The sequence below is a fragment of the Solanum lycopersicum genome, chromosome 7 (genome assembly GCF_036512215.1).
Source record: "Solanum lycopersicum chromosome 7, SLM_r2.1".
NCBI classification, from domain to species: Eukaryota; Viridiplantae; Streptophyta; class Magnoliopsida; order Solanales; family Solanaceae; genus Solanum; species Solanum lycopersicum.
In genome coordinates, this window is record NC_090806.1 from 67580085 (window position 1) to 67606179 (window position 26095).

Consider the following 26095-nt stretch of genomic DNA (forward strand, 5'->3'; position numbering starts at 1 on the left):
TTAGACAGCAAGCTTTTTGGCTATTTATAGGCAGCTGCTTTTTTTTTTTTTGGCTGTTTTGAAAATGGACCTTTTGGAGTAAATGAGACACTCTATTTTAGTATCATAGATCTTTACTAATCAATTAAGTAATAATTTATTTCCTGATATTTCTCCACGAAATATTATTATAATTAGATAAATATTTTTAAAAAACTAATATAAATATCACCAGATTGAAAACTAATTAAGTATTAAATATATTCTAGTTAGTTTGTAGTTCGTATTAGTATCTTATTAGATTTTATTGTCTTCAGGCTCTAGATATATGTACTTCGGATATCTGGAATTAAATCTAGATGAAATTTGTTCTGAATATTATTGTATCCAAATGGATTCGCATGTATCTGAGATACACAACAAATCTCGGTCGCTACTCTCCCATGTATTTGGTAATTCACATGTATATATCTCTAAGTGAAAATACATAAAAAAAAAAATCTTAATTGGTAATAATAAACATAATATTTTGAAAATATAGGTAATAATAATATTTATGATAATGAATGGTGTCTAATTATGTATTTTCCATATTTAAAAGATTTTGTTTATGAAGTAAAAAAGAATGTGTCTATATTTAGCCTTTCCAATTGAATAATAATTTTTTTTATTCAGTTTTAAATTTAAACTCCGTAATAAATCTGAAATTTTACGATAATGACTATTCTTTTTAAAAGAAAGCAATAGAAAATAGACTAATAGATGTTATTTCTACTTCCTAAGTTCATATCACGATATCATTGTCAAATAACCTATAGGAATTATGTAATGCTTATATCCAGTCAAATAATTTTATTTGGTACCACAATTATAAATTGAGTAAATACCATTAAAAATACGGTTTAAACCATTAAAGAATGTGCAGCTTTGACAATAAAATAAAAAATTAGACTTTGAATATAAAATAATTCTTAATACGAAAGTGTTTCCCTCCTAATGAAAGCAGTGTAAATATAATTCGGCTGACATTTTCTCCGTGCGACGGAGTTACATTATAATTTGGAGTTTATTCGAATTCTTTTAAATAAAAAATTAAATTATTAGTATATGATTAAAATATTTTATGTTGAACTTCTTTAATTATTTAATGTGTTTATTTTTTAAAATTTTAAATTTTTTTATTTAAAATTTTAATTGTACATCTATATATGCATTCCCGATATTACGCAGACTTGATTTTGCGTCATGACGTAGTTTCTGGAGCTACCTTGCCTTGGGAAATAGGTATGCATGGGATATCTGAAAATACATTGATAAATATTTTATTTTAATTTTTTATGATATTTTATTTTGTATTTGAGTTTAATTAATTTAAAGTTATATGGTATAGAACCGCTTGATTATGGAGTTATTAGAATTATATTTTATATTTGTATTATGATATTTGATACTTTTAATTTTTGATGTATTCATCATATCACATTTTAAATTTAAAAACTTTGAAAATTTATGATTTAAAATAAGTAATAAATATTTATGTAATCAGAAATTATTTTATTTGATAAAATTAAATAAAAATTTGAGAGTTAAATTGTATTTTTTTCGCTTAAATTTATGTGACACATTTCAGATTTTGAGATTCAGACTAATCTAATTTTTTTTATCATAATTTTTTCATATATATTTTAAATATTTTGGATTGTCAATTATTGTAACTTATACTAATTTTTACGTAGTTTACATATATATAAATTAAATTTCAAAAAAATTAAAAATATCATGAGCAAATTTCTGATTAGACTTAAATACTTTGACTTTCGAAAAATGGAATATTTCACATAATTTGAGACAAAATGCATACTAAAAATTTGTCAATCTTTTTTAAAGCTAACTGAAAAAATACTCCTTCTGTCCGGTATTGTTGTCATAGTTTCTACTTTTAGAGTCAAACTATAAAAACTTTGACTGATATTTTAAGATGTATTTTTTCATCAAATTAATATGCGAAAAATTGTAATTTTTTGTACTTTTCATTTAGTTTTAGAATATCTAATTTTTCTGTTTAAAATACCAAATTAATATGATATAATTTAATTTTAAAAATTAATCAAATTAACTTTCGAAAAATACAATATGACAAATAATATCAAACGAAGAGAGTAAATATTAATTGAGTATTTTTTTTCTTTTCTCAATTTATATGATATTTTATGTTATTTTAAAATTAAGATTTTAGGTTCTCGTACGTCATAAAGGTAAAATCCAAATTGGTGAGGGGACTCGGCGCTGTTTGGAATTTTTGGACTTCCGTCATATTCTCGAATTTAGAGAACATTATTTTACGTGATATTATTTAATTTAATATCATATTTTAAAAAGGAAAAGTTCTTTTTACTTTCTTGGTTTTATTTACGTGATATTTTAGAATTTTAAAATTCAAGTAAATTTCTTTTTAATCGTAAATATCACATAAATTTTTTAAACATTTTAAATTATCAATTATAGTGACATACTTATATTATTCTTTATGTAGTATATATATATATATATATATATATCATTTTCAAAATTGAAGATTTCATGTATATTTCCTGATTAAAATGAAAAGTGCCACATAAATTGAAACAAAAAAGTTACGAACTAAAATGATATTTATTATTCATATAATTATAAATTTTTTAAAAGAAAATTAAAATTAAATTTAATTTAATTATATAAAGAAGAGATTTTCTTATACAGATTTAAAATGAAGAAAATGAAACTATTTAAAATTTTAAATTATATTTTTATGATATATTAAATAAAAAGAATTACATTGCTCATCTTAGCTTGAAAAATGACACTGATCCTTCCCAATGTATATAATTGTGGGGGGGGGGGGGGGGGGAGAACCATACTCCCACAGTAGTTATAATTTTAAGATCGATTTGGTTGGCAGGAAAAACAGTTAACCAAAAAAAAGTTAAATTAAAATAATTTTAAGTTAAAGTAAAAAATACTAAAAGACTTATTTTTGAACTTGAATTTATTTTAGGTACTATTGTTTAACTTATTTTAAGTTATTATATTTAATTTTTTTCAAACTCTCTTTTTCTAAAAATTATTTTCAATTATTACCCTCATTGAATATACTCTTTTAAGTTATTTTTAAATTTTTTTTAATTTTCATCAAGTGTTTTGGTATTATCTTTGTCTGAAATTGTTTATCATATTGTGCTTATCAAAAATTAATTTGATTAATTTTTAAAAGTAAATTAAATCATATTAATTTAATATTTAATTTTTTTAAATATTTTAAAATTATATAAATATTAATATAAATTATAATTTTTTACATATTAATATGATATTAATCAAAAAAATTTATAAATTACCTTTAAAAATAAAAACGATGATAAGCAATACCTAACGAAGGAGTAACTCTTAAGCCCATTCAAACTCGGGAGCACATGAATATATATATATACCTACAAATTAGAGCACTATAAGTGAAAAATCACTGCACTCAAAAAAATTCCCAAAACTAAAGAACACAGAGAGAAAAATGAGCTTCCAGCGTTTCTACGAAACATGGTTTGATCAACTGAAAGAAATCGTACGTCAACTGAACCAAGTTCCCCGTCCCGCCACCAGTGACCATCACCGTGAACTGCACCAACTCCTCGTTCAAAAAGTTGTCTCTCACATCTACGAGTACTATCGAGTTAAATCCTTAGCTGCAAAAAATGATATCCTCTCTGTTTTCTCCGCCCCGTGGTCTACATCTCTGGAACGTTCTCTCCATTGGATCGCCGGATGGCGACCGACCACCGCTTTTCACCTTATCTACACTGAATCCAGCATTTTGTTTGAATCTCATATCATCGACATTCTTCGTGGCCTCCGATACGGAGATCTCGGTGATCTATCGCCGGAGCAACTCGCTCGCGTTAGCGAATTTCAATGTGAAACTGTTCACGAAGAAAATTCTATCACCGACGAACTCAACGACTGGCAGGCACGAAATCCTAATCTATCTTCCTTTTTTTTCTTTCTTCTAAGGCCACTCTGTCTGTTTACAATAATCGAAATATTCAATTTCAAAAGAATTGAGAAATTAGATCTTATTTGGTCGTCTGAATCCCCAAATTATCATGAATTTTGTTTCAATTAAGTCCAAAATTGCGAGTAATTTGTTGAATTTATCGTAAATGCAGGATGGTGCAAGTGAGATAATTGGTTTGATGGGAGACATAGAAGAGAAGATGGAGAAGCTAGTTGAGATTTTGGAGAAGGCGGACAAACTGAGGATGAAGACGATAGAGAATTTAGTACAACTATTAACACCACAGCAAGCAGTTGAATTTCTTATAGCATCGGCGCATTTACAGTTCGGTATTCGAAAATGGGGAATTAATCATGATCGTCAAAGAGAAAATCCATGAACATTTTCTGCCTTCTTCATCATGCACACTGGTTTGCATGTTGTTAGTTTTTTAAAAAAAATAAAAAAATCTCAAATTAGAGAAGAAATTTTGGATTTTTATAAAACTATTATTATTTTTTTTTTTGGATTATTTTTTTAAAAAAAGTGGATGAGTGGCTATAAGAGGTGTTAAGCTAACATGCAGTTGATCCCATGCATAGAAACACGTGTTATTCAAACAGCGCGTGAAGATGTGGCGCGCTGTTGAACACCGGTAAGGGGTAATTCTGTAAACTTTTGTTGAGCCTGTATCAACTCATCCAGAATGTAATAGAAAAAAATCTTTTTAAGAATTGTTACACCGTCTCTAATTTTTAGCGGTAATAAATATGCGTGTTAATGAAAGTTTTATCGACATTACTCTTCCTATTTCATATTAGTTTCATTTTGTACGGTGTTTAAGAAGTCATAAATAAAGAAAATAATTTTATAACAGTTAATATAGGATAATTATTTTTAGTATAATGATCCATTAATATAGAACAGAGGGAGTAGTCAATCCAGAGTCAACCACATTTACAAAAAGTTTTAGCTGCTTAAAGAATATATTCAGTTAATTGTTGTTAAAAGAGTTAAGCGTAAAGGGCAAAAAATAAAGTGCCAAAAATTTCAAATTTTTTAATCAAAAGGCAAAATTTTATAGGAACTTTTGTTGAGCCTGTATCAACGTAACTAATGAGAATGTAATGGAAAACAATATTTTTAAGAATGTTACGGCTTTAGCGATAATAAATATTAAATACACATACAAATAATAAGTATTAGAAGCTTTTTTATTGATATTACTTTTTTATCGATATTACTTTTCCTGTTTCATATCAGTTTCACTTGCACCTTGCTTTTATAGTATAATATTTTTTTATGGTTAGGAATAGCGAGATCTGTACGATGCTTAAAAAGTTATAAATAAAAAAATAATTTAATAAGACAATTAATATAGAATAATTATTTTTAATATAAAGATCGATTAATATAGATTAGAGGGAGTTGCCAATTCAGAGTCATTATAGATGTTAATTACATTTAAAAAAAGTTTTAGCTGCTTAAAGAGTATATTCAGTTAATTATTGTTAAAGATATTTTTTAGTGTAATGTAGTTGCTCCTTACTTTGGAGACGTAAATTGGTTTTCCACGTTCATTTTTATTTTATTTGTATGCAAACAAATAGATATTCAGAATTTTTTTTGGTCTAGTTTAAAATTTTATCTTTATTATCACTGATAGTCACATTGTAATGTATTTTTAAAGCGTTAAATTTATTTATTAAAAATGTTGTGTATAATTTTCATTTTATTTATTAATTGATATCATGTTAATATTGAATAATAAGTAAGAATAAATGAAAAGAATATTATTTAAGAAAAACAAAATTAAAATGTTTTCAGTCCTTAATTGTTACTATGAATTAAGCTACTTTTTATGTTAGCTTCAAAGGTGAAATCTTTGTTTCATAAAAAAAATTATTAAAATTCATCTAAAAATTAGTTAGCTAAATTTTCATATTTCAAATGATGCCATCTAGAAATAAATTGAGTGAGAGTAATAAACAATTGGGGTTTTTTTTGCGGTGAGTTAGAGTTACACATATATTACTAGTTGAGATTATTTGTGCATGTTTTGGTTGAGTTGAGATTCATTATATAAGAAATAATTATATGAAGTGTAATTATTTTAATTTACTATTTTATATCTTTATCTTTTTGGTTATTTATTTGGTGTCTCGTATTTGCATTGTAAATTTGTGATCTCTTATTAAGAGAGGAGTAATTTTATCCGCTGTCACTTTTTTAATTGTTGTTAATTTTGCAAATGAGGAGAAATAATTTATTATTTCTTTTAATATTACCCTATTATTATTAAATAACTACTTAGTACTACCGTAATTGTTAAATTTAGATTTTTTAAATCATAACTAATAAGATTGATTTTATAAAATAAATCTTTAATAAATATTTTTCAAAATATCAAGTCAATATAGGATCAAATAAATATTATATATTGTTTATGATATTGATTCACTCATTCACTTATATATATCACTTATAACTTTTATATATATATATATATATATATATATATATATATATATAGTCATGTGCAAAAGAAAAATATGAACTAAGCATATTATATTTTGCTATATATTTACAAATAGGAAAAGGTTGTTTCTAAGGAATTCCAATTTGTATTAGCTAAAATTCAAGATGAATATGTTGCAATCAAATAAAAATTAAAGAGCAAAAAGATTCTCATAAATAAAAGATGGCTATTTTTTAAATAAAATTCCAAGACTGGCTGAATATTAAAAGGTGGATCAAATAGTGACTAACCCACACAACAAGTCACTATGAACTTTCGGCCCATGAGCCCAGCATGGTCCGAGGAGAATAAGAACTCCGGATTAATTGTTTGGTATGTGGGATAAAGTGATATATTTTAGAACGTGAATGGTATATTTCGTGATAAATTTTGAGATATTCCGTCTTATCCCGCTAGTCGCGTACTAAATAATCCCTTATATTACAGAGAAAGGAAGATGTTCAAATTTATCTTATGTATTATATGAAATTATTTAATTTATTTCTATGTTATACTTTTGGTCCATTTATATATTAGTAGTACTTAGTATATCATCATGTATTTATATTTGTTATTAACGAAGCTCAAACGTAAAATGAGTGACTCCCCAACGTGTTTAATATCTTCAAGAATTTGACATTTGAGAAAATTTTGACAAAAACAAATAGATGATTGGCACTCTTTCCCTTATTTTATGTCGGTGGAAAATGAGGACGAGTCAGATCCTTAATTTATATCTTTTTAGCTAAACATTTTTAATGGGGTGTAAATTTCATAAATTTTATGCCCTTGCACTCTTAAAGAAGCTATGCTTAAGTTCTACGATTAACGAGAGCAAAAATTAAAACTCAAATCTATTTGAATGACAAATATTTAATATCATTCCGTTAGAAAGATATTTTCACCAAAAGAACAAAGGCATTTATTAGAGGAGTATGTTGTTTTTATCTCCTTTTTTTTTCCATACCTAGAATCATAAATGAATTTTCCTATTTTAAGGGGAATTTGTTGTTGATCATACTTGGTGAATGCAAAAAATAAAATAAATAGGAAAAACACACCCAAAAAAAAACATGTGTTCCAAAACCATCCATGTTTCCATTCTTGTACCATCATTGTTGTGTGTATAGTTTGGTTCTAGAAAGTGCATATCTTAATATCTTTTATAAATAAGTGCTCAACTCTAAAATTGTAACTAAAAAGATCAACAAATATAGAAACAAGAGAAAGAAAAGATATGTAGGAACTCTTAAAATTGAAATTATAATGTTTGGTTAAGAAAATTTAAACTGAAATAACATTATTATATTGAGGTCTCGTTGAATTTGATTGTAAAGAAGATGATATGGTAAATTATTTTTTGATTGGTTAGGTTGATTCCAATCATTGAAAATTGTTGGAAGTGACATTATAATATTTGATAGTATCAAATTTGGAGTTGACATAGATCAATTTACGTGGAATATCTGATAATCTATATATTTAAAAATTTTGAACAATTTACGTTAAAATTGTGATTTTACTTGTATTTAAATTTTAACGAATCAACAATATTTACAAAATATATTCTGCTCGTCCACTAGATACTTTTTTTGATGATATTAACTAGGATTTTATGAGTAATTTTTCTATCATAATATTACAATTTATGCTAAAGTTTTAATGATCAACGAAGACTTAGGGTAAAAAGTCTTTGCAGCCAACCATAAGTATTAATATGCTAGCTTTTCTTGTTAAGCTTATTTAAACAAGGTCAAAACTAAAAAAACAATATTATTAGGGCCCGTTTGGCCATAAATTTTACAAGTAAAACTTGGGAAAAAACTTGGCAAATTTTGTTTGTCCATACACTTTTTTATTATTTGGCAAATTTTTTTGGCAAATTTTCCAAATTCCCAAATACTAGAAAAAAATTAGTATTTGGGCCAAATTTCATTATTTGGAAAGTTTTAGAAATTCAATTTTTATCCTTTAACTTTTTATTTTACAAAAATAATATATTTATTGACACCAACCAATAATTTTTTACATGTACACCAAAGTAGTGATGGAATATTCAATGAATATGTAAATGATGATATGGTTGTTGATGAAAGTGACGAGCTCAGGGTAACAACATAGCTTCATCTTCTCGATCGTCTGATTCGGAAATGCAAGCTCATCGAGAAGAGATTGTTCATAAAATGTGGGAAGATTATATTAAAGAATAGGTTGAACTCTTTCAGATGAGAAATCATAGGTTCTTCAGTGATTGCAATATTTATTTCCTTTTGTTTTCTTCTCTTTTTTTTTCCCCCAAATTTATATTAGTTGTATTTTCATTATCATGATTTGTACCAAGACCTTTTCACTATACGAATATTTACTGTTATGATTCTTGTTGATTTGTTGCGAAAGTCATAAATCTTGTTACGTGAGATTTCTATTGTGTTATGTTATACAAATTTATGGTTAGTTTGATAGTTTTAAAAACTTATGGGCATAAATCATATTTCTTAAAAAAATGAAATATGTTTCTCAAATTCTATGGCCAAAAACATGGTAAAATTTCACCCAAATTTTCATCCAAATAATATTTGCCAAAAATATTTGAATATCTATGACCAAACGCTAGTTAAATATTTATACAAATCACAATTTACTAGGTTCATGTACTTTAGAAGAAAAAAAAAAGAATGGAAATATCAACTTTTGTGTCTTACTATATTTTAGGAATAAAAGAAATCAAATTTTCCTTATTTCCTCCTTTATTATTTTCATTATTATATGAAGAATCAAATGGCCACGTGGAATCATATGGAACAGTAGATGACCAAGGAAAAAAAGTTGAATAAATAAAAAATTAAAAAAATAGAGTTGATTAATATTTTCCCATTTGGTTTATTATGTATTTACAAAAAGAGTTGAATAAAATAAAATCTTGGAAAAAGAGATCTATCTTTTTTGGAATTTATATAGATTTGAAATTGAGAATTTACTACTCCTTTAATCTTAATTCATATAAATATGTCTACTTTTTTTTAGATTGAAACAATTTGATTTTTAATTGTAATTTTATAAATCTTTTAAGTATCTTAATTTATTAATTAACGAATTTAATCATTTTAAAATATAAAATAATTTTTCGTGTACTTTTTTTTTTCCATATATAATTCAATTTTTTTAAAAATGTGCTCACAAAGAGATTTGGGCCGTCTAATTTTGACCATATCATTTATACTTAAACAAGAAAAAAAAAATAGTCAAACAAGAAGAAGTCTTTCTCTTTCATTTAACGCAATAAATAAACTAATCTAACCTACTAATCTCACATGTAAGTTATATTAACAAGACAAATCTACCTAACATATTTACTTTTTCACAAGATAGATTTTTGTATTATTTTAAAAATTTATTCAAAATATTTTAAAGAACTTTTTAAAACTTAATCATTTAATACATAAATTCATTAACGGATTAATTTAAAATTTGCTATTATAAATTTGCTCGTTAAAAGTAAAAATACCTTCAATCACAATAATATAACATTTACTTTTCGAATTAAAATAAATTACTGTCAAATATATGAATCCTTATTAATTCGTTGAACTTCAATACATGTGTGCGCATATATATATATATATATAAATAAATTAATAATAGTAATAATAAATATAATCAAGTATTTTCATAGTGTAATTGTTTTGTATATTTATATGGGGACTAGCAAAATGTTATGATGAAAGACACATTATAAATTTATAATATAACATGAAAGTTATTCCTCACGAAACATAAATATCTTTATATTTATATAAGATATGATTGTTAATGAGAAATCTAGCTAGATTAGAAGTTTAATAAATATTTCTAACTAATAGATATTACATATATCCACACTACTTTCACTTAAATATTCTGAATATGTTGTTATCGTAGATATTACATTATGTTTATAAAAATAAATTCTCCAATTCTTCATTAACGAGTTTTACGTTGATTTTCAATTTAATATCACCATTTCCTTCGTACAATTTGAGATCAACAACGTGAGCAAGCTTATACGATCATCGAAATTTAATTTTACAACATGCACTTTAAAAATTTCTTTCAAAATAATTCTTTTTTTTTGTAAAAAATAAATATTTAAATCCAAATCTAGCTAACACGTGACACGTCATCCAGTGATATAAGCTTAAAAGTGACAAACAGTTTACTCTATCTTTTCCTTTTCACAAACCAAAATTTTCTGCTCTCCTTTATTCTCTCTCCTTCACACTCTAATTTACAGTTTCAAAAAAAAAAAAAAAAAAAAAATTCATCAAAATGTCACTTCGTCGTTCATTTCTCTCTCGAAGAATCATCAGTCGATCTTTTACATTTTCCAAATCATTCAAAGAATTCAAACTTCCAGAACCTTCTACTAGAGATGATTTCGCTGTTGGAGATGAACAAAACGGCGCCGCCGGTGAATCGGATTCCGGCGATGCAACGTCGTCGTGGTCGAATATGTTGCCGGAGCTGTTGAGAGAGATTATACAGAGAGTGGAAGCTACGGAGGACAGTTGGCCTCTACGTCAAAACGTCGTCGCTTGTGGATGTGTGTGTAAGAGATGGAGGCAAGTTACTGAGGATGTAGTTGAGTCGTCTCTTCAGGCTGGGAAAATTACTTTTCCGTCTTGCCTTAAACAGGTGCAAATTACTTTAGCTTTTTTTTTATGACCTCAATTTTTGTTAATTGTTTTTTTTTTCTGTGATTGTAATTTAGGTCGTTTGAGGTTTGATTCCGTAAAATTTGTGTGTAGTTGTGTTGTTCTCATTGTTGCATAAGCTTAATTGTTGTGGTGTTGTGATAAGTGAAACACTGAAGAAAGGAAAAGAAGGGAAGTTCTGGAGTTGGTAATTTTGTGTGGGAGTGGAAATGTGAAATAGGGCTGATTATAGAGAGGAATAGAAATAGAGGATTTGTATAACTGTTCAGACTATTTTTGGATCAAGGCGTAGTTGATCGATTGTAGTTTTGTAGTTTAGTGAACTTGTTGTTTTTGAGCTGGGAGTACAATGGGATTTCCTTTCTGAGCTTGCGGATTGTCACGGTTGTATACGCGTTAGGGTAGATTAACTTCTTCCATTTTGAATTTGATCAGCTCTAACAACAATGAGTTCCCTGTATGTGGTAAAGGTGCAGCACCGTTGCTAGTTCAAGTAGATAAGCAAGCCGATGGAAGAAAAAAAAGGAAATATTTTTATTGATCTTTTCGAATACTGGGTTGATATTAGTGATAATTCAGCTGAAAGAAATACTGTAGCCTGATTATCTGTATAATGTAGGTAATTAGGAGTTCAGTTTACTTCATTTTTGTATTTTTATCTATAATGTTTAATGCAGCTGTTAATGATGCCTTCTTTCTCCAATTTTCTTCTGCAGCCAGGGCCTCGGGACCCTCCTCTTCAATGTTTCATCAAGCGTGACAAGAAGAACGCGACCTTTTACCTATATCTTGCACTTTCACCCTGTGAGTTGTTACTTTGACAAATATTATTTTCAGGAATTTAGCCTTGGGAAATTAGCTACTAGCTGCAGTAATTGATGTTTGACTTCATGAAAATCTGGTTGGGACTGTACTTTAGGTGGTTGCTTAGCAAACTGAATTGCATATGCTTTAAATTGCCTTTGAATCTTTCTGGGTCAATGACTTGGTCAGTATGTTTTGTTTAGACTTTATATCAGCATTGACTATTCAACTAAACACTCATTGACTTATCAATGGAAGTCTCAATCGTCTATTGTCTACATGTTCGCACCTATCTTTATCGTGCTCCCATCTTTCTTTCAACAAGATTTGAAATCTTCTATAATCAGTTTTAATATCTTAATTACTTTAAGATAGAATAGTCTAAAACACTTGAAAGTTTGTCTGTACTTTCTTAACAATTTACAAAGTCTAAAGGCATGCACAGTTTTATTATCTTTTTTTTTGAGCATGACATGAAAAATCATTCATGATTATTTATTTTAATTTCACATTTTATCTGGGCTCCTCGTAATAAAAGACTGTTGTATTCTATTTTTCATTCCTATATCACGAAAGCTATTAGCTTGATGGATGGTTTGAGTCTGTACTCCAATTGCTAATACAGATACTGTTTCAAAGATGTGTAGACTCATCAGTCAATAGTCATTATATGTTGCTCCTAGTTGTTAGAAATTTCTATATTATTTTTTAACGATTTCTTGGTATTTATATTTGGCAGCATTAATGGACCAGGGGAAGTTCCTCTTAGCAGCCCGGAGGTACAGAAATGGTGCTCACATTGAATATATAATATCTCTCGACGCAGATGATTTGTCACAGAGAAGTAAGGCATATGTTGGGAAGTTAAGGTATAAATTAGTTGCCCCTTAAAATTAAGACTGATGAAGGCCATTTCTTTGTTGTTATATGTGTTCAAAGTTGTCAGGCAAAAAGAGTCTGAAGGGCTAAAGCTAGGCTGTATCCTAAAAAGTCCTAATAACCAGAAAATCAAAATTCTCACTTCTCACTAACACGTCTAGTTTCATATATGTAGCTTGACGACTAGATGCCGATGTTGACTTTAGGAAAAATGATGTTTATAGAAAAATATAGAATGACATGGCTAGAACTGATAGAGTGCAAGTGTATTATACTCATTATATTTCTTCTTTGAGATTGACATAACCTAAGTTCGAAGAAAAGATTCCGTGGATATATTATACATATTTGTTGTGGTATAAAGTAACATGCACATACTTATTGTGAACACAAGGTATTTCAACCTTATGTTGCTTCTTCTTGCTGCATGTTTGGTTGATCCTGTAGAAGTTCAAAAGGTTCTAACTTCCAGTTCGTGATTCACAAGAGAATGAGAAGAATACAGGAATACCAAACCTTACCAATACATATGATATCAGATAAAAAAAATTAAAATCTAGATGTGCAATAAGAGTTACTAGTATAGTGTCAAATGTGTCTTCCTTCTAGCTGTATCAGATACAAAACTTCTTTTGTTGGGAGATATTCAGTTTCACACATTAGAAGCCAAATTGTGAGGCGACATGTTGCTACAAAGCAGAATGGGTTGAGCAGGCTGCTTAGTGATCTAGAATGCTAAGAGAAGAGGGTGCATCACGACTTAATTGTGGTTTTGAGGTGGGACGAGAATATTTGTCACTTGTGAGGCATTCCAAATAGTCTTGCTGATTATACCTTTAGATTTTTTTATTTGCATACCTTTTTGGTGTCCCTCATGCAATTTCTCTATTAATATCTTGCTAGAAAGAAGAATCCTGGCATGGTGAAATTCAACTCTTAGGGATAAAAATTCTGGCTATATTCTTAAGCTATAATCTATGTGATAGTCCACCTAATTTCACAGATCTTGTTACTTTTTTTCCCCAGCTAACTGAACTGTTTTTAGGCTGGCAACTGCTGATAATACCGTTGACAAAATTCTGTCAGTTTTCTTACTTTAAAAAGATAACTTTGGTGCTATTTCTTCCTCTCTTTCTTTCCAAATGTTACGTCAAGATATCTAAGTCTTGGAACATAAATTGTTTGGTATCTAGACGTTTACCCGTCTTTGCTGCCATGCAACACTAATCTTGATACAATGAATTAACGTGCAATTGTACGCTTCTGATCATGCAGATAAGGTAAACTTCAATGTTATCTGCTAGTTAGTTTTTCATCAAACAATTACATAAATTGAAATATGAGACATCAATACGGAAGGAAATCTACACATCTTATTTGGAACTGTACTAAGGAAGGAAATGTACACTTTCCTTTTATGGATGGTCATTATGGAATCTGTTCAACCTCCGGTATAAAAAAAATGATGATGCTGGCAGCTGGAAGTGCATAGCTGTATTGCCCCCCTTAACAAAAGTGTGATAGTACTCTTTCCATTTAGTGGCCCATAGAAGGTTCTTAAAGATAGCCCCATTAATGTTGTATCTTTGTTGTTAAGGTTTCTGTCCTTGAGAGGAAGTTAGAAATTTGAATGCTTTACTTAGACTTTTTTGTTGTTTCTTTTACTCTCCTCTCTTGACCAGATTCTCCGTTTGAGTCTTGTGTTCAATGTCGTTAGCAGGAGAAACAAACATCTAAATACATTACTAGAAACAATATCCTACCCTAATACCTGTGTTTCCATGCAATTATGATAGATACAACTCTTAGAGTAAGGGGAGAAGAAAAGATGTGTTCTGATTTCATTTTTGTTTTTTCCTTCATGTTCTAACCTTCCCACTGAATCCAACTTGACAGATCGGACTTTCTTGGAACCAATTTTACCATATATGATAGTCAAGCCCCACACAATGGGGCAAGGCCATCAAGCAGCCGGTCTTGTCGACGTTTTGCAAGTAAGCAAATTAGTCCCCAATTACCAGCTGGTAATTTTGAAGTGGGAAGTGTTTCCTACAAGTTAAACCTGCTGAAGTCAAGAGGACCAAGGAGGATGATTTGTTCGCTCAATTGCCCCTGTCCTGGAGAAGCTGCCTCGGACAAATCTCAGGATGCTCCGAAGAAGAAGCTGGCTGGTTCCGCAGAAGCCAACTCTACAGTTCTGAAAAACAAAGCTCCAAGATGGCATGAGCATTTGCAATGTTGGTGTTTAAATTTCCATGGAAGGGTCACCGTTGCATCTGTGAAAAACTTTCAGCTAGTGGCAACGATGGACCAAAGCCAACCTGATGGAAAAGGTGACGAGGATTTAGTTATCCTCCAGTTTGGAAAAGTAGGAGATGATGTTTTTACAATGGACTACAGGAAGCCTTTGTCTGCTTTCCAAGCGTTTGCAATTTGCATGACCAGTTTTGGCACTAAATTGGCCTGTGAATAGATTCTTTAGAACTTGTAATATACTTCCTAGTTTGCTTTTCGTTTTTTCGTTTTCTTCGGGTGCACAGTGACACTTGTTTAATCTAGTATTCTCTACTCGTGCTATTTAGTAAATGTAGTAGATGTTGGGACCAAGTGTAATTTAACCTTTATGAGAATTTCAACATCAATGTAACAAATAGCGGAGTTTTCTGTACTACTCGGGGTAATTTCCTAGAAACATATTCCTGCTCATATTTAGTAGTTTCTCTAATCTGTAGAAACTCTTCATAAATAACTTAATTCTAGATAAGTGCTAAAAATGCATAACATGCAGTAACAATGAACATACAAAATCATTCACATAGGGCAATTATTATTATTTTTATATAGAAGAGGTAACATCTCCATTAGTATAGAATTGTAGCATCAAATTATATTCCACAAAGCAAATGGATATACTTGACATATTCCCATATGCCAATTATGTCTTCCATTATATCTCAAGTGCTGATCTGAAGAATGACGGGGATGTCATGCTTCAAGAGACTGAGAACTTTTTTCTCAAGAAAACGGGAAGCACAAGATAACATCCCTTGCACAAGCATAAACGTCTTATTTTTCCACAGAAATAACACCCAAGTAGCCAAGAAATCCAGAACCATCGATCCCTACAAAGGCACAAGCACCATAGTGGCTATAGAAAGAGGGCTAACAGAAAAAGTTGTCCATGTACATAACTACAGTTAGAACTGGAATAGAGATTTGAGAAGCCAAGAGGCTCTTCATTTCTTTCCTCTAAGTTTGGCACCAAGAGCTCTCTCCAGTTTAGAGATGATTTGTTGATTTGGAATGGCCTTTCCTGACTCGTACTCCTGGATGATTTGAGGCTTCTCATTTATCAGCTGCAAAACAACAAGGAATATCAGAACCATTTTCACAGATTATGGAATCAGTCATCTGGTACTCTCAATCTGTTCAACCCTCCACCCCCCTCTCTTAAGTCTTTGGGCGGCAGGAGGGGAGCAGGGAGACAGAAAAATGGTATACCTGAGCAAGTTGAGACTGAGTCAGCTTCTTATCTTGTCGAGCTTGCATGATGGCTTTCTTCAGCTCAGTCGGTACTTTTTGATCTGACAACAAGGTAAAAAATGAAAAATTTCAAACAGAAAATGTCATACGGAAGAATGAGTTAGTTGTGGTAAAAAATATTACTATATTGTTTGCTGAGGATGAAATGCATACATAAACGAGTAGAAACAGATACAGAACTCAAACACAGCTCAAATAACAAAATTAGATCATTAAATAGCAGGAGATCTATCAGAACGGAAGAAAGAGAACATATAAAAGAGAAGAGCGAGAACACAAATGAAATGAAGTTATTAACCACTATCTCCAGCAACGTGACATCACATGCATAAGAATTATGGATGTTGAATAAAACGATTTCTAGCGGGAACGAATAGAGCAGACTGCGTAATGTGTTTATGAATAAAGCAGTAGAGATGCAGAGAGAATATTAAGGATGATTTTCATTTGACAGGGTAGATGTGTTCCCAAAACATTTAGATTCACAGACCTTAAGAAGGCATCTTCTTCTCATTATAATGAAGTTCAAAGAAATTTCAAAATCTTGCATACACATTCAATGATGGAAGTATGTGTTTGAAACATCAGAAGTAGTTAACATAATACCATCAAAATAATGTAGAGGAGATCAAAGTTAACACCAAAGAACAATTATAAGCAAGCATGACTTCAACCAAAAGAACACAACATAAATATGTATGCTCGTACACACATTTCTAATTAAGTTGTAAAAGGTGTTGCTTTAACTTACGAGCCAGATTCTCAGTATCTTCATCAAGTTTCCTGGTGTTCAAGGTCGTACTACTAGAGGCAGCCCTGTTTGAGCCAGCAGTTGCTGCAATAGAAGATAGATATTGTAAGCACCAACAATCACTCAAAAAAAATTACGCACAAGTTTACTAATAGGAAAACCGGGCAACATAGAAATTGGGAAAAAAAAAGGAAGGGACTCTGGATGGAAAGATTTGTGTGTCTGTGGGGGGTGGGGGAGCTCAAAAGAGAGTATTCAATAGAACTCATCATATTGCCATGCAAGGACCCTCATATTTGTAAAAGTTTACATTCTAACAACAAAGAATATATTCTAAAGTAACTGCAACGCACTGGAAAAATGTATATCAAAATCAAGAAATGTTAGATATGTGCCATCAAATATACCATCTCTACAAATAGGGAATTCATTTTCATTCACACCTTACGGTTTCTCGTAACCAGATTCAACTATAGATCTCCAGAATCAATGTAGATTGAAAGAAACTTCGAGTTTCAAATGAAAGAAGGTAGCATGATGCAATACAACAATTATTTAAATTCTAGTATGAAAGGATAGGAAGACACGTTTAAGGATTATACTTCTACTCAACTTTCTTAGTTACATGTGTACGCAAGAATATGGAAATTAGACCGGCACGGGAAGGATGATATAAGACTTCAATCTACACAAAATAAGCAGAAAACAGTTATTTCCAGCAACCGGAAGCTCTGATTCTCATGAAAATCAACAAGTTTGGTCTTCATAAGCAACCCTACACCACAGCAGAGATAATACACCAGTCCTTAAGCTATCCATATACCAAGAAACATGTCAACTAAACAACGTACATACTTGAAATAGCTTAAAATAGGCATGTACATCAATCAATCAAACAATCCTAACCAAAAAAAAAAAAAAAAATGAAAACCCTAGCTGAAGACTTAGCATAATCGGACCTGCATATAGAAATAAGAAAATTAAGCAATACAAGAGCCAGCAACAATAATCGAGCTGAAAATCTCTATCGAAATAAAATTAACAGATTATACGATCAATCGAAGAAATGATTAAGCTAACGTTTATAGTTAGAACATCATCATATATATGAGCTTTGTAGAGATGAAAAAAACGAAGCAGCGACTAGAATACGAACATTTTCTGATAGTTTCGATCTCAGCACCGGAGCGACGGGCAGCGTTGACAGCTTTCTCATCCTTGCGTGCGGCGGCGGTCGGTGCCTTCTTCCGGATCACCACCGGCTCCCAGTCTTGTGATAATCCTCCACTCATATTTTTTTTTTCTTTGCTCGAAAAATCTCTCTCTTGCTTCTCTTCGCTTTGTTATTACGCTTCGAAATTATATTCCATTTCTGTGCAACCCTTTATATATAGACAGATACTAATAACTTACTCAAATCAATGCAAGCTTATTATAGTTACGATTAAATAATTTATTTTTTCTTATTTACTGAATCAAAAGTATTTTTAAAATTTTTATTTGTCATTTTTAGTATATATATATTTTTTCGTTATTGTTCCTCAATATTAATTTCTTACCTTATATAATAATAAATATAAATATATTGTTATGTATGCATTTGATTTGATATAAATAATGCGGATAAATTTGCATCTTTGAGGTTTATGGTCTTATCCGAATTGGTCTTTTTAAAATTCGTTTTTTCTTTGAAGTTATTGTAATTTTATATTCCTCTTCTTCAATATAGTCAGTTTATTCCTTTATCTGCTAAAATAGAATATTTTATACGGAAAAGGGTTTAAACTTAAAAGTGTCTTAAATTATGTAAAAGAATAAAACGTCTTTCATTTTTTTAGTTTAATTTAAAAATGTATTTATCGTTAATATTTTGGCTAAAAAACGCCCTTAAACTATACGAAAGAAACAAAAATATTGGTTCAAAAATGTTGTTATTGTTATTCAATGGGTCAAAAATGCTAATTTTCAAATAAATATATTATTATTTTCTTTTTTAACACATTTTTTTCTAATACTACGTGTTCTTTTAAAATTAGCAAACGTTAATTCTACTTCAATTCAAAAAAAAATAATATTTCTTAGTATATTATAATTATTTTTTATCGTTATATAAATATAAATTAATGATGGATATGATATAATTTTTATATATATGAAATATATTATAAGTCGAAAGGGTACATAAAATTATTCTGTTTTAATTGATAAAATGAGATTAAGAAGGAATAAAAATATTTTCTACATTTTTATTTGTTAAAGTGATTTTGAAAGAAATAAAACAAGAATAGTGTTGTTTAATAATATTTTATTAGAAAGAAGATGTATTTTTTAAAAAAAACATTTACTTGTAATAGAGTATTTTTGACCCATTTTATAATTATAGGGTTATTTTTGAACCAAAGTATTAACTGTAAAGACATTTTTGAACTAAAGTGTCAAAATATTGACAGCGTTTTTGAGCTAAACTATAAACAAAAGTTGTTTTTATTCCTTTCAGATAGTTTTTGGCCCTTGCCCTAATATATAATATTTGAGCACCTATAATTTATTTTCACATAAAGAAAGAGAAGGAAAATTAGACTTCTTGAGTAGTAGTATTTAGTGGTGACGGGGCCAACTTGTGTGCACCTTCGTCATCCCATCGGGTACGTGTTACCTCCCACTAGCATATAAACATTTCAACCATATGTTGTCAATGCCAAATCAACTACTATTAAGTCTTTTTAAACAGAGTGTTTTCCTCGTTCATCCAACAAAGATTTTCCATCTAAATACAAAAACATATTCTTCGAAATCTCAACAACATGCAACTATAAACAAGCAAAAATTAGAAATTATGGCATAACCTAGAACATGAGATCTCAAGTGCTTACGTTCCGAGCGGTTACACCATAGTTGGCAGTACTACTAACTATTACATTTGAGTTCATGAGATACTTAGTTTCCAAGTTTTGCTAGACTATTACAAACCAAGAGACTTGATTTTTTTCGGAATATAGTAGTAGCCTTTGTTATCTTGTTGTAGGGTTGGTACTAAACCATCGCTGTGCATTCAACAAAAACATTAAGCTGATGTAGAGGAGATCTCTTGGAATCTTCAGTTGCCAAAATTTGTGCCACCTTGTTTCCTTTGCGGAAACTATGCCAGCTTGGAGGATTCCCCAGTTTCTTCATAAGGCACCTGGATTCATAGAATAAAGTGGGGGAGGGTTATTCAGAAGAGCTATTACCTCTGTGGCATCAGTTTTTATCTGGGAGTTTGTGAGTGCATGCAGTTTGGAGTCTCATGAATTTGAGATCTATGTGAGTGGGGTTTAGTGCAGTAGTTTTTCTAGAAAAGCCCCTAATCCAGTTAACATTATTGTCTCTAACGACTCCACCTATTCCTTGAACAAAAGTGGTCAGATTGTATTAAGTTTCAAACCATCAGCAGTGGGGGACTGGGGGCAAACCATTTAATATAAATGGTTGTCGAGTTTATGGAGTACATCAATTCTAAAACTCCAGCTGTGATCTGATTGAAAGGATTTCCTTAGCAGAGTTGTTGAAAACATTGTGGTTTCTGTTGATCCAAATATGCCCGAGGACAAGAGGGAAGTAAAAGTCTCATAGGGTACGAGGTAGGGTAGGCGAAATGGATTCAAAGTTTTGAAGCTAATTACAAGTATTGGTAGATGAGTATATAAGGATATTGAGAGAGTTCCAGCAATGTTTTGCAATTGTACATTACGTGAATTAAAGTCTACTCGGCATTGCTACATATGGGACAAGAGTTATGGGTTGAAACGCATGAAAGTGTCAAACATCTTGACGTTCCAAATTAAAACATATAAATTGGATGAAAAAAAGTTCTGTATACATTAAATTTTGTAAAGAAACAGTGCATAAAACATATAAAATGGACGAGATAAAGTACTATTAACATAAATTTTTTTTTAGTAATTGAGAAAATGGTTGTTGCTTATTCCATACGCAGATGGAGAAGGTAAGTAAATATTGGATAGCAACCTGGTAGGGGATATACGCGGCACATTCTATGAAGAAGTAAATGACACGAAGCCTTACCACACGATCAGATGCACCCTTTCCATTCAATTTTTGTGTTTCAAGAGTAAGAAGGCTGAGATCTTCCAAGAGTCCATCAACACCAGCTTTGCTCACAGAATTCTCCTAAAACAACATACAAGCCAATCAAATGGTGTGAAATTCCAGCTATGTAATAATCATAACATAGAAGAAATAGAGAGACATACACACACAGAAATTGAAAAGAAGAGATACGAGCCCAAAAACTTCACCGGACATGACAAATCCCCCCCCCCCTCCAAATTCTTTTTAGTGTTTACGTAATCCTACTGCTGGGATCATCACAACTTCCGTTGACAGTTGCAAGTGAATTACAAAAGATAAAATACAATAACATACATGGTAAGTCCAGACACTTGACTATACCTAAGTTGCTCGGACTCTTTCACTTTTGGCGCCGGTACACAATATGGGTGTGGGTGTGGGATCTGTGTCCGATTTGGTCAACCAATTATGGGTACTTCGACCAAAATCGATGGGGAAAGACTGGACAGTTTTAATGATTTCTATAATCAATACAAAAGCTAAGATGAAATTGAAGAAAATGAAATACCTTCTATATAGAAATTTCTATGTCACTCCTTTTCCTTTAATTGCCTTCTAGGATTCTCACCAAGTTCTCCACAAAATATCTCATAAATTATGTTTTATAACTCTATTTTTAGATATTTCAATTATTTTTAGGCAAATCCCCGCACCCGTATCAATTTACGGATCCATATCCTCGAATATTAAAAATTAGATCATGAAGGATCCTACCTCTAGATCCACACCCGTATCGGACACCCGCACCCACGTCTGCGCAACTTAGCATAGCAGGACATTACCATGGGAACTAAATGCAATATCAAAAAACTCACCCCCTCAGCATTCTCTTTCATTGTGTCAGAAGTACCTTTGCCGAGATCGCCCAAGCTTATATCAACAGTGGCTCCACTTAGAGAGTCCTGCTAAATACAAAATACAGGTCAGCTAAAACTTAGCATAATCTCATTCAACATACATAGTACAGAGAAAATACTAGCCATCAAACAAACCTCTAATTCTGCAGAGCAACAATCTTTTCCTGGTTTCCTTTCATCAATCAAAGACAATTTCGACAGAGACACTTCAGTCTCACTGACACTAACAGAACTTGTGGATTTGCATTGACCACTCAAACTGTCATCACCACCATCATCGACATTGCCCTGCAAGATTGCAAACTGATAAAGACATTGGCTTTGCATGTCAAGGTAATGACTTGACAGACATATTTATTTCACTCTGCTTGACATAAGCATTTAGATAGCTCGAAGCTTGTACATATAGGACACAAACTAACTAACATATTCAGTATATAATAGTCTATCTATCAATTTGGGGATGATTTACAATCAAATTGTTGAGCTTTGTCAAATTAAAACCAAAACTTACAGTAAACAGTTACCTGAGCCTTAACTGGTTTATCAGAAGATTCACCGAGCTTAACACCTGTAGAGAGGACAATGGAAGGCAGGCTATCAACATCCCAGCCAAGAATTTCACAGACGACCTTACAGTAAGCCCGATGAGCTCGTCTCTTAGAGGTTTTCGCAATGCTTATGGAATGCTGAACAAGAGACGAACAATCCTTAAACCTCTTCCACCCTTTCTCACGAACCCCACAACAAACAAGACAACAAAACACCCCATTCTCACGATTCTTCTCATAGTACTCTCTTAACCCATCATCCTGCTTGAACAACTTCACAAAAAAATCATAGTCCTGAAACCCCTCTTCCCCATCCAGAAAACCCTCATCGTCATTGATGAAATAATCCCCATTTTCACCTATATACTCAGAAAACTCGTCATCGTCGTCGAGACTGAGTGTGGAGTTCAAATATTCAGCAACTTTGAGCAATGCCGGAAGTTGACTGTTGTTCGCAGCTTCGTCTTCGGCGGTAGGTAAAGGGGTTTGTAGCTTTGATTTGTTACTGTCGTTTTGCCAGCTAGTAGGCCAGCCTGACGATTCAACGACGGGTTTACAAGGCCACTCAACATCGCCGGAATCTGAAATTGGGTCGGAATTTTCGAGGTCAGTATCCGTTTTCCAGGCCATTTTTGCTTCCTAAAATTTCTTCTTGGGCGATGTAGAATTTGAAGGGTTTTATGAAATGTTGGTCTCCTAGGCGCTTGAAATAATAAGACCTTCACTTGATTCAAAGTATTTCAAAATATATTTGGAGATTTCTAACAATAACATAATTATTAATCAATAGAGATTTTATTACTATGTTAGACGTAGAGAGAATATTTTCAATACATTTTTAATTATCGACTAATAAAAAGGATTTAAAATAATATTTATATAAAAATAATAGATATGATAAAATAAACAAGATCATGACGAAATATTATAATAGATTATGCTAAACAATAATCATGACAATAAAACGATAATCACACTGAAATAATATTCACATAACAAAATATTAGAATAAATTATACTAAATAATAGTCATGACAATAAAACGATAATCACATTGAAATGATATTTGAAGATTGGTTAAAAGCTGAAAAATATCAATATCCAAATTTGAATAGTTATTCAAAAAGTATTTTTTTTAGGGAAAAGGGTCTAATTTACCCCTGAACTTTATGATTTGGAGCTGATATACCCTCCGTTTAAAAAATGGTCCATATATGCCCTGCCGTTATAGAAATGGCTCATATATACCCTTTTACTTAACAGACCAATATTTAATAAATTAAAAATTCATTTCTTTATGCTTTAATATGAGAAAATGCCACGTGGCTCTTAATACCCCATCCAATTAACTTTTACCGACCCGACCCAATTGAAAACAAGAAAACCCGACCCACTCCTAACCCATTTCAATCTATAGTCTCCACTCTCCCGTTCAACAAGAAAAAAAGTCAAAAACATATCAATTTTGTTGAGTTATGGCGCTGTTTGTGAGTCTGATGATTCCACGTTTTCTATTGCTGACAGTAGACAAGAGAGTAACTCTAAACTTTCTCTTATTTTCCCTCGTCAAATTTATACAATTAAAGAAGGAAAATCACGACCCAATAATAACTTTGGTTTAAATATTTACTCATGTCTTCTCCTTTTCCAATCCCTAATGAAATTAGTGTTTGCAAATAATGGCACTGTTCAAGATTTCTAGCCTATTTGTAGTGCAGAATATATCAAATCATCAACAGGTTCCTTTCACTGCTCAGAAATGTGATGACACAACTAAGGAGAAAATAAAAGTAAAAGCCTAAGATTCCACTCTTCACTTTGATGTAAAGAAATTTGCTTTCGCTTTTTGTGAATGTTGTTCTAATAGGATATAAAACATATGTGTGTTGCATTTTATTATTTAAGTACTTACTTTGTTCCTTTTTATAACCGTAGCTCGAAAAATAATAATTGTTTTTAACTATATCCTTGATGTTAAAAAAAATATCGTGAAAAGGAGCTAAAACGCATAAAATGAGGAGGAAGTAATAATATGAGCAGTGACGGATCCTATATTTTCATCAAGAGAGTTCGAGAAAATAAATGTAGTACTTAAAATTTGATTCTGGACCACAAAAATTATAGAATCTAGACAAGTTCGAATGAATCAAGAAATTCAAGTTCGAATCTAGCCAGTAGCCAGCAGAAATTCAAGAACCTTTTTTGTGTGTATTTTACAATGTGCAGTACTTGCATCAGCTTCCCAACATTTGAGCGTCATTACTCTTAGTATCCTTGATTTTGCGCTTGATCTTTACTCTGTAATTCTATCACATAAAACACCTTCAAATTTAGTGTTATCACAAGAGTTATTGTCTGCAAAGTGATTTTACACACTTCAAATTTTGTATTCTGAGAGTGATTTTACATGAATGATATGATGGTATATCCTAGCAGGATGTTGATTCCCATATCTCACAGTTTAAAGAAACTGATATGTATAACCCTTAATGCAGACAGCTAAAGCTGAAAGTTTGTCTCAAAATCAGCAAAGAAGAATTGATGAATTAGAAGCTCAGCTTAATGAAGCTGAAGGGCTGATAATTGATCTTAGAGCAGAATTGCATGATGTGCATGAGCAGTTGAATGAAGCAAAAAATAAGCCTCTCCATCACCTGAGACCACATGCTGAAGAGGTTTTGAATTGTCGCAATAGTATCATGGCCAAGTCAAATGTAAATAATTCAGAGTTGTTAAAATTCCCTACTGAGTTGGGATCCAAGGTCTGCAAATCATCTCGAAATGGCAAAACCAAAAATAGCTCTTGCAAGGCTCGTTCTAATAAGTTCATGTTTTCTCAACGACCATTGCCAGCAATTTTCCGTTGTTCTGCAAGATACTTGCACACAGACACTTTGTATGACAGTCCTAATTGTCCTTCCATCAATACTGAGAAAAATAATGTAGCAGGAAGTTCGTTTGTGTCAGGTAAAGAAGGGCCACAATATGACGCCTCTCAAGTATATGTTCAGCAGGAAGCGTAAGAAAGATAACTTGTCAAACCAAAATGAAAACTCTTCTCCAGACTGCTCAGTGAAAAAAAAGTCTGTAGAGATTGAAAACATTAATCCAAGTCTGCCCTTCATTGCCATTTGCTTCACTCTTTTCTTCTTTACTTCAGCTTGTAACTGACCAGTCGTGACTGCTTTCTTTCCCTTCCAAGTAGTCTTCTTTGGTGAATATGGTAGATTCGAAGGGGTCGAGATTCCTCTTGCATCTCCTTTAAAAACAATCTTTCTGCTTGTTAATCCTTCAAATATTCGAGACCTCTTTCCCATCCTTGTTTCTGTCTCAGAAATTACCATTGGTCGTAATGTTGGATCTTCTT

The 26095-nt window shown here is 31.1% G+C and overlaps 4 protein-coding genes across 5 annotated transcripts; 2 read left to right on the top strand and 2 right to left on the bottom strand.

Moving 5' to 3' along the window:
• Positions 1–3374: 3374 nt before the first annotated feature.
• On the top strand, positions 3375–4772 carry LOC101248798 (protein DOG1-like 3). The gene is made up of 2 exons (XM_004244325.5): positions 3375–3976; positions 4176–4772. The coding sequence occupies exons 1-2, from the start codon at positions 3524–3526 to the stop codon at positions 4401–4403; spliced, it is 681 nt and encodes a 226-aa protein (XP_004244373.1). The 5' UTR covers positions 3375–3523; the 3' UTR covers positions 4404–4772.
• Positions 4773–10725: 5953 nt separating this feature from the next.
• LOC101245861 (tubby-like F-box protein 7) lies at positions 10726–15563 on the top strand. Its single transcript, XM_004244235.4, has 4 exons — positions 10726–11192; positions 11929–12016; positions 12756–12885; positions 14792–15563. The coding sequence occupies exons 1-4, from the start codon at positions 10827–10829 to the stop codon at positions 15366–15368; spliced, it is 1161 nt and encodes a 386-aa protein (XP_004244283.3). The 5' UTR covers positions 10726–10826; the 3' UTR covers positions 15369–15563.
• Positions 15564–15702: 139 nt separating this feature from the next.
• Positions 15703–18550, bottom strand: MBF1c (multiprotein bridging factor 1c). Its single transcript, NM_001320223.1, is given in 4 exon segments — positions 15703–16251; positions 16397–16479; positions 17190–17273; positions 18346–18550. Coding segments are annotated over 4 exon segments (423 nt in total). The 5' UTR covers positions 18482–18550; the 3' UTR covers positions 15703–16131.
• Positions 18551–19876: 1326 nt separating this feature from the next.
• On the bottom strand, positions 19877–23575 carry LOC101245270 (uncharacterized). Of its 2 annotated transcripts, none has more exons than XM_004244233.5 (5): positions 22705–23575; positions 22313–22465; positions 22136–22222; positions 21255–21359; positions 19877–20370 (listed from the first exon to the last, which is right to left on the bottom strand). In XM_004244233.5, the coding sequence occupies exons 1-5, from the start codon at positions 23356–23358 to the stop codon at positions 20329–20331; spliced, it is 1041 nt and encodes a 346-aa protein (XP_004244281.2). In that variant the 5' UTR covers positions 23359–23575; the 3' UTR covers positions 19877–20328. The 2 variants fall into 2 exon arrangements, with proteins under 2 accessions (XP_004244281.2, XP_010324395.2); XM_010326093.4 differs by having other exon boundaries at positions 22136–22225; positions 22705–23491.
• Positions 23576–26095: the final 2520 nt, after the last annotated feature.

Excerpts from the sequence above, each read along its gene's own strand:
- LOC101248798 (XM_004244325.5), top strand. The coding sequence starts at position 3,524 with ATGAGCTTCCAGCGTTTCTACGAAACATGGTTTGATCAACTGAAAGAA. Across the intron at positions 3,977-4,175 it reads ACGAACTCAACGACTGGCAG|GATGGTGCAAGTGAGATAAT; the intron begins GCACGAAATCCT and ends TCGTAAATGCAG.
- LOC101245861 (XM_004244235.4), top strand. The coding sequence starts at position 10,827 with ATGTCACTTCGTCGTTCATTTCTCTCTCGAAGAATCATCAGTCGATCT. Across the intron at positions 11,193-11,928 it reads TTCCGTCTTGCCTTAAACAG|CCAGGGCCTCGGGACCCTCC; the intron begins GTGCAAATTACT and ends TTTCTTCTGCAG. Across the intron at positions 12,017-12,755 it reads ATATCTTGCACTTTCACCCT|CATTAATGGACCAGGGGAAG; the intron begins GTGAGTTGTTAC and ends TATATTTGGCAG.
- LOC101245270 (XM_010326093.4), bottom strand. The coding sequence starts at position 23,358 with ATGGCCTGGAAAACGGATACTGACCTCGAAAATTCCGACCCAATTTCA. Across the intron at positions 21,360-22,135 it reads TGAAAGAGAATGCTGAGGGG|GAGAATTCTGTGAGCAAAGC; the intron begins GTGAGTTTTTTG and ends ATGTTGTTTTAG. Across the intron at positions 20,371-21,254 it reads AGGGTGCATCTGATCGTGTG|GTGCCTTATGAAGAAACTGG; the intron begins GTAAGGCTTCGT and ends CTATGAATCCAG.